General features: G+C 47.1%; 1 protein-coding gene across 1 annotated transcript; it reads left to right on the forward strand.

Moving 5' to 3' along the window:
• The first annotated feature begins 1,337 nt into the window (after positions 1 to 1,337).
• On the forward strand, positions 1,338 to 5,597 carry Rps14 (ribosomal protein S14). The gene is made up of 5 exons (XM_031365779.1): positions 1,338 to 1,449; positions 3,043 to 3,193; positions 3,623 to 3,784; positions 4,945 to 5,021; positions 5,480 to 5,597. The coding sequence occupies exons 2-5, from the start codon at positions 3,045 to 3,047 to the stop codon at positions 5,545 to 5,547; spliced, it is 456 nt and encodes a 151-aa protein (XP_031221639.1). The 5' UTR covers positions 1,338 to 1,449; positions 3,043 to 3,044; the 3' UTR covers positions 5,548 to 5,597.
• Positions 5,598 to 8,541: the final 2,944 nt, after the last annotated feature.

An 8,541-nucleotide genomic window follows, 5' to 3' on the forward strand; every position in this document is an offset into this window, starting at 1 on the left:
GAACTCACAGAGATCTGCCTCTGCCTCCCAAGTGCTCAAATTACATCACACTTGCCTTCCTTTTTTTTTTTTTCTTGTTCCTCTACTTTAGTGTGTCTGTATTAGAGGTTTTCCGTACCTGCTTGTATAAAGCAGAAAGAAAACAACAGCTTTTTTTTTTTTTTTAAAGTAAAATTCCCTTCAGGCATGGTGATACATGCCTTTGATCCTAGCAGTCTAGGAGCAGAAGTGGCTGGGATCTATGGGAGTTCCAGGACATCTTGGTCTACATATCAAGTTCTAGGTGACACAGTGAGGCCCTGTCTAAAAAGAATAAAAATGTAGCTAGGAGGTGATGGCGCATGACACCTTTCATCCCAGCACTGAGGAGGTGGAGGCAGGCGGATCTCCAAGTACAAGGTCAGTCTGGCCTACAGAGTGAGTTCTAGGGCAGCCAGGACTACCCAGTGACACGCTGTATCTAAAACAACAACAACAAAGAATAAAATTTCCCTACAACAACAACAACAACAAAGAATAAAATTTCCCTAAATTTACAGAAGTCTTTCAAAATGTTATCAATTCCAGTACACAAAGAGCTATATGCAATATATAAGCATACACGTGTAGTTCTGTTTGCCATGCTCTGAAATACATATTCCGTTATAAATGTAATATGAATCTAGAGATGTATGTGCATGCCAGTGTATGTGTGTGAATACTGTACCCATATTTTTCGAGTTCTACTAAGTGTACGTCTGTGCTTTCTTCCATGTTTCCATCTACAAAGTTTCCCAATAATTCAATGTCTTGCAATATTGTTATTAAAGGGTTATATGAAATGACTATTAGATATAGGGGTTTTATGTCATAGCCCCAAGTCGGCCACACACATATGGTCTCGCTTCATACATCTATCTGTACAATGGAAATCAAAATCAATCTAAATTTGTGTTGTGAGCATTAACTGAAGCACCGACTATAAGATGCATAGCGCAGGGCAGGAGGGAAGTGTTGAATAATTTATTATCACTAAGCCACTCTGGAGTGTGCAAAATGGGGTAAAGTTGCATTACAAGGTCGTTTGTTGTTGTTATTCACCTCCGTACCACGTGGAGCGCTGTCGCCTCCGGACTGCCTGGTCTGAGGTTCTGATGGCGGAAGTCCGTCTAGCTGCGGCAACCGCGACCTGGAGTAGAGCCCGCCTCTTCTCCCACGCGTGTCCCTTCCGTGAGTTCTCATAAGCAGATCCGGTCACAGACACACGTAGCATCGGCTTCCTTAATAGGCCATCTTCCGTAGCGGCGGTTATAGCTTCGCTGGAAACCGTGATAGAGAGTTCTTCCGGGTGCCTGCCTCTTTCTCTCTCCCCGTGACCTCAGAGGTACACTTCCGGAACCGGAAGTGACCCGTCTGCCCGCCCCTTCCGCCTCTCTCTTTCCGGTGGAGGAGTCTGGAGAAGACGTACGGGTAAGCGAGCCCGGCCGTGAGAATCGTGCGGCATCCTTTCGCCAGGGCGCTCTGCGGGGTCGGGGCCGGGGTCTGTGTTCGGTAGAGGCGATCAGACGCCCGCCCGGCCCAACCCATCCGGACCTAGGGCTCGGCCGTGTCCCGGTGGCGGCCTCTGGCCTGAGATGACGGGGGTTGGGGGGCTGGGGAAATGAGTCCCGGGTCGCCTGTACCCTGTTAGGTGATACGGGTGATAGGGGCAGTCACCGCTCTGCACCGAACCTCGTTCCTCTCGACCCTCTCTGTGAATTTAAATGTGTGGAGTGCTTCCAATCCTAACCCGTGACGGCTTCTCCGGAGCCGGGCGGGTATTGCCTCTCGGTTTACTCCGTAGTGGAGTAGGACTGATGCCCTATGTTTATATTCTCCTGGATAGTCTCACACACACACACCGAGGAGAGCAAAGCTGCATTGAGTAGTCTCATGCCCAGATGATTTGACGCAGCCGTGTCGTGTGTGTTAGCCACATCTGAGGGTGAGGTCAGGTGACTGTACGTTGGAGACCTGCCCTTGTGCTTATGGCAGTTAGGCCCCAAGTAGCGTATGAGGAAGGCATAAGAGAGATGCCAGGGACACCTGAAACCTACTTTGAAAACCTGTGGTGCTTTTTTTATGTGTGTGTGGCGAGTAGGGACATCTTGGTGCTAGGAAGAGACTACAAGGCAGGCTTTGGCACTGTATCGTCTTAGACTGTCCTGTTTCGTAATTCTTAGTTGCTGGGAGGTCACCTAATTTAATTTGAGTGCTGCTCGAGACAGCTAGTTGCTTCTGAAAATGATGACAGTGTTCTACGACTTCACCTCAAGTTGGTCAAAGGACTGCCTGGGACTTTGGCAAGAAAAAAAAAATCAGGCTCCTTGTTTGTGGCTTTTCCCTAGATCCATGCGTGCACTCTGATACTCTAGGCTAGGGTTGAGTGATCTGGATGCGGACCTTTCCCATTAGACTTCGCGGAAGGCGTGTTCTGCCTGTCCTCGATTTTACTATGTAGATGCTGCTGCCTCTGACTCCCCACTGCTGGAGTTAAAAAGTTAAACACACCGCACTTTGCTTTTAATGTTTGGGACTAGAAAAAGTTAAAAGATTTGCTTCTAAACAGGCTTGTGTTGGGAGGCATCTGGTGGGATGTTGAAGCTGTGTTGGCAAGGATAAATTGGAAAGTTCTTTGACTGCTTTGTCTTTTTAAGCTGCTTTGGGTAAGTGGTAGTTGGGGTCGGGGAAACTTGGGTTTAAGTATTGTGTGTGGACAGCAAACCCCCTAACTTGGTTGCTATTCAACTGCCTGCTGGGTCACCCCGAACAAATAAACTTCCAAGTGGAGGCATGAGGGGAGGGGAGAATTAGATTGTTAACTCAGGCCTGAGACCTGACTTTATAGCTACTTGTCTCATCCTAAAGGCACTTTTGGCGCCTTCCTTTTAAGTTATGATTTGACCAATGCCAAGAATAGAGACGGGACATTAGGAGCAAAACTTAGGTTTTCTTTTAGTGGGTAAAGAGAAGGTGTTTTGGGGACCTTTTGCCTGTTACTAACATTGAGGTTCTTCCACCTAGAAATGGCACCTCGCAAGGGGAAGGAGAAGAAGGAAGAACAGGTCATCAGCCTTGGGCCTCAGGTGGCTGAAGGAGAGAATGTATTCGGTGTCTGCCACATCTTTGCATCCTTCAATGACACCTTTGTCCATGTTACCGATCTTTCTGGCAAGTGAGTACTTCTGCAGAAAGGCACAAAACAGGCCTCAAAGCGGCTGAGCTGGAGAGAGGGAAGGGTGTATCAGTTGATGGGGTTTGCCCCGAAGAATAATTTCCCATAAATTATGAGAAAACATCATGTGTCATGGAGCGGAGGATAAACTTGAATGAATTTAAGGATCCTCCTGTCTCCTCTACCTCCTTGCTGTGATTTTATGTAACCCTGGAGATTGAACCCAGGGCCTGCTGACACAAAGAAGTTTTTAGCTATATAGAGGTCTTTGAACCCCTGTAAACACAACACAACTTGTTCAGAGCCATAATATATGCTCAAGTTAACCAGCCTTGTCATAAACATGCTGTTACACTGTGCTCATTAAGGATCAGTAAGTATTCTGTGCATCCTTTTTGGAAAATGACACGGTTCTGCCTTTGTCCCCAGGGAAACCATCTGCCGAGTGACTGGTGGAATGAAGGTGAAGGCTGACAGAGATGAGTCCTCTCCTTATGCAGCCATGTTGGCTGCCCAGGATGTGGCCCAGAGGTGCAAGGAGCTGGGCATCACTGCCCTGCATATCAAACTCCGGGCCACAGGAGGAAACAGGTACGGAGATTAGGGGTGGATTTGAGATCTGATTCTCTGTTTTGTCTGAAAGCAAGCTATTTTAGCCATTTATGTATGTAGTAGCACATAATCTGTAGCCCCATCATGCAGGAACAGATGTAGGAGTTTGGGGTTAGCCTGGGCTACACAGTGAGTTCCTCCTCAAAAAAAAAAAATAGGTAATTTGTTCCTTTGTTTTTGTCCTTTTGTGTTTATTAAATAAGCACTGCATACCATGTAGTTAGCAAGGCTGAGATGGCCTTGGGTGGCACCTCACCTTGCAGGAAACTCAGGCTTTAATCAACATGCAGGGGTTGCATGGTTTTAGTCTGTGGTAAATTCTAGGAAGTATGGAGTGGGTAGTAGGGGTGACTTAAACAAGGACCTGGGATGGAGGCGTGGTAGAGTGCTCTTTCCTCAACACCACCTGGGCTGGGTATGGTGGCACACCCCAGGCAATGGAGGCAAGGAGTCAGTCGAGTTTCAGGTCGGTTATTTGTTGCATGATTTTGAGGCTGATGTGACCTAAACGCTGATGCTTGCATGATGAGGTAGGATGCATAGTCTAGTAAGCTGCTCAGTGGAAAGACTGGAAGCTGTTGAGGACCCATGAAAAAGTGGCATCTTAGGTACAGCGATGAAGAGGGTGGGGAAGAGGTTAGCCACAGGCCAGGCAAGGGTGTCTTGTGTGCCCCCTTACTTTCTTTTAAGGATTTACAGGTGTTGTGGCACGCATCTTTAATCCTAGCATATTTCTGCCCTGCCTTCTCCCCCACTACCCCTCCCCAAAAAAAAGGATAGGAAAAAATGAGTGTATTGCTTGTGTGTACCATGTGCAAACCTGGTGCCTGTGGAGGTCCAAAAGGGGTGGGGAATCCCTTGGAACTGGTGCTGCAGGTGGTTATGAGCCACTGTGTGGGCAGTAGGAGCAGAGTCTAGGCCTCTGCTGAAATGGCGGTACTAATAAGCCATCTCTTCAGCCCTCGTTTTGCAATTTTGAAAAGGGTTTTGTATTTTAAGTTGGAGATTAAGTATGACCCATGGGAGTATGACTTCCTCACAGTATGCAAGTATTTAACTGTTGACTTCCCCTATTCAGAAGTAAATTAAAATTAGAAAAAAGGTTCTGCTGACAAGGCCAACAATCCTTCATTTTCTAGGACCAAGACCCCTGGACCTGGAGCCCAGTCAGCCCTCAGAGCTCTTGCTCGCTCTGGGATGAAGATCGGGCGGATTGGTAAGTGCCCCCTTCCAAACCATGCCATGTGCCTAATGGGTCAACTTTGTCTGGTTACTTTTGTTAAGGAGCCTGTAAAAGGCTAACTGATACAGTTTTTCCCCACTTATGTTGGGGAAACATTTCTGACTGATGACTCGTTGATTGCCCTCAGGTCTCTTCTCTGCTGGCCTTTCTAACAGTGTTGCTCCTGACACCTGGTGTAAAGAGCAAACAGCTACACTTGCTCATTGTAGGGTCACTTTCCACTAGAGTCAGTGGGTTCCGAGTTAGGAACTTGCTGTCCTTCTTCACCTTTGATTGTGCACCTTCTCAAAGCCTGTAATGGAGTTGGGATAAGGAATTGGCAGGTGGGGCACCCCATGATTGTTAAACATTGGAAATACATTTGGGGAAGAATAAAGTCTACTGCTAGTTAGACTTGTGGCTACAATGACAATTTTTTTTTCTTCTCACAGAGGATGTCACCCCCATCCCCTCTGATAGCACTCGAAGGAAGGGGGGTCGTCGTGGTCGCCGTCTGTGAACAGGACTTCTCAAATTATTTTCTGTTAATAAATTGCTTTGTGTAAGCGATTTTGGTTCTGGTGTTTGCTTTAATTATTGTTTTATTTTATGCACTTGGTGTTTCACCTGTGTATATGTCTATGTGAGGGCCTGGAACTGAGAGACGGTTGTGAGCTGTCATGTGGGTGCTGGGAATTAACAAGGGTCCTCTGGAAGAGCAGCCAGTATTCTTAACTGATGAGCCATCTCCAGTCCCTAGTGTTTGTTTTTGAGACAAGGTTTCTACATAGCCCTGGCTGCCCATTATGTAGATGAGGCTAGTCTCAAACTATAAAAGAGATCAGGCTGCCTCTGCCTTCCAAGTGCTGAGATTAAAGGTATGTGCCACCGTGCCCAGCAGTTCTGGTGTTGTCTCTTGTCACCAGGGTACACAGCAAGGCAAATGAATGTTGTTTGAAAGGACTTGAAGATTACCATATTGGAGCACAGCAGGGTTGTCTCAGCTTCTGGTGTGGATTGGGCAAGCCTAGGTTCTATAAACTGGTTTTCTGGAAAGGGGAACCCAAGATGCTGAGGCTGCAGCTCTGGCAACTGCCAGCCAGTCTCCAAATTGTTCATAGCCCAGGCATCATGGGTACCCTCTGACCCCAGCAGGCTGGAGCTAGTGGATCCCAAGTTGGAAGTCAGTATGGTCTACATAGATACCTCTAGGTCAGGGTGACATGGGAAATAAGACACCAGAGAGGTGGAGCTTCTTGGATTGTCTACACAGGAACCAATTCCTCTTGACTGGTTTCACTGTAGTTCAGGCTGGCCTCAAACTTAACAGTCCTCTTTACTGTAGTGTTGGGGTTACAGGTGTAAATTAACAGCCAGTTCGGTTTTTTTCAGACAGGGTCTGACAGATGCAGTTCTGATTGTCCTGGAATAAATTCTGGAGATCAGCCTGTCTCTGCCTTCACCAATAGGTGGAAATTAAAGGCACACGCCACCACCAAGCTTCCTGTTTTGTTCTTAAAGGGCCAGAGCAGGGGCAACTTGTTCCAAGTGTAGCCTGAGCTGAAGAGGAGCCTTCCAGACCTCATCCATATATAAACCTGTGTGGGTGTGTTTCTCCCCCCCACACCGTCTGTGCAGGATGGGTAGCTTGTACTTGTGTTGCTTTCCTTAGCAGTTCTTTGAGGTTGTTCCACATTGGTACATACAGTACCTAAGAATCAGTCACCCCAAATACCAAGTCCTATTTTCATCAGCAATAAGACAGATAACCGTTCTTGCTTCTCAGAAGCTTGCTTCTAGCTCCAAGGACACAGTGTTATCAGATGGTACCGAGTGTTCTGGAAGGGATGCACAGGCGCTCTTCACTGTGTATCCCCGCCTGGCCTGGAACTCAACGTAGATCCAACTGCCTTCCTCTGCCTTCTTAGTTCTGTAATTAAAGGCGTGTGCCACCATGGATGCACTGAGTCTTTTTAAATGTGCATTGGTGTTTGGTCTGCAAGTATGTCCGTGTGAGGGTGCTTGAATACCCTGCAACTGGAGTTACACACAGTTCTGAGCTGCCATGGTGGTGCTGGGAATTGAACCCAGGTCCTTTGGAAGAGCAGCCAGTGCTCAACCACTGAGCCATCTCTCCCACCGTGTCCCCTCCACCTCCCTACCCCCCCTAGGTACTGAGACCTAAAGATCAGTCTTAAACCTTTTAGTTGCTACTCTTCCTACAGCACAGCTAGGAAAGCCAGTGTGAAAAGTAATTTGGCAGAGTTGCTCTTGGTGGTTCACATGCAATCCTAGTAAAGTTAGGGTTGCCACAATGGCGGTTATCCTGGGTTACAATTTGAAACCTGCCTCAGAAAAAGCCAGGTGTGGGAGACAAGGGCAGGCAGAACTCTCTACACCCTGAGACCCTGTTTCAGATAAAAGCCCCTAGCACATTGGCAAAGGTGTTTTGGTTTAAATTTTGTTTTTGTTTTAAGTGTATGTGTGTGTGTGTGTGTGTGACCATCTGCTGTGTGTGTTGGGAGAGGAGGTTGCTAGCCTGGACCTGAAGCTACAGGTGGTTGTGAGCCACCTGACCTGGGTGCTGGGGACTGAATTCATGGTCCTCTGGAAGAGCAATAAGCACCCTCACTGGCTGAGTTCTCTCAAGCACATTGCCAAATATTTGAATCCTGAGTGTACTTTGTTTTCTTTTGATTTGTGGGTAGTACAGGCTGGTCTGGATTTTCCTGCTTGGCCCCTCCGTCCTGGGATTACTGGAGTGTCCTGCCATATCCAGGTGACATAGTATTCTAAGATCCATCCATATTGTGGCACATGCACACGTTCCATTCCTTTGTTGGATAATACAGAATCGTCTGGATGCATAAACTACTACACATATGACCTGAATAGAAGCTGGGGAGATGGTTCAGTGGTTAAGAGCACTGATGCTCTTTCAGAGGACCCAGGTTCAATGCCAGCCCTTCCATGGTGGCTCTCAACTGTCTGCAAATTCAGTTTTAGGGGATCTGATATCTCTCTGGCCTCCAATGGCACTGCACACACCAGGGAGTGCAGACATAAATTCAGGCAAAACACACATAAATGTTTTTCAAAGTAAAAGTTGAGAAAAATGCCGGGTGGTGGTGGCACACGCCTTTGATCCCAGCACTTGGGAGGCAGAGGCAGGCGGATTTCTGAGTTCGAGGCCAGCCTGGTCTACAGAGTGAGTTCCAGGACAGCCAGGGCTATACAGAGAAACCCTGACTCAAAAAACAAAAAACAAAAAAACAAACAAAAAAAATTGAGAAAAATAATCAAATGGGATAAAGAGATGGCTCAGGTTAGGAACATGTGCTGTCCCTGTGAAGAGCCAAGAGTTCACAGTATTGATAGGGTGTGGGTTCAGAAACGTTTCTACTTTTATCTCCAGCTCTAGAGTCTGATGCCTTTATATGCATGTGCATGCAGACACACACAAAATAAAATCTTTAAAATTGGGGAGTGTCGGGGGTGCTGAGGAATGACTCGG

The sequence above is a fragment of the Mastomys coucha genome, unplaced genomic scaffold (assembly GCF_008632895.1).
Source record: "Mastomys coucha isolate ucsf_1 unplaced genomic scaffold, UCSF_Mcou_1 pScaffold13, whole genome shotgun sequence".
NCBI lineage: Eukaryota > Metazoa > Chordata > Mammalia > Rodentia > Muridae > Mastomys > Mastomys coucha.

Coding starts and splice junctions, on each gene's coding strand:
- Rps14 (XM_031365779.1), top strand. CDS start 3,045: ATGGCACCTCGCAAGGGGAAGGAGAAGAAGGAAGAACAGGTCATCAGC. Junction 3,194..3,622: donor GTTACCGATCTTTCTGGCAA/GTGAGTACTTCT, acceptor CTTTGTCCCCAG/GGAAACCATCTGCCGAGTGA. Junction 5,022..5,479: donor GATGAAGATCGGGCGGATTG/GTAAGTGCCCCC, acceptor TTCTTCTCACAG/AGGATGTCACCCCCATCCCC.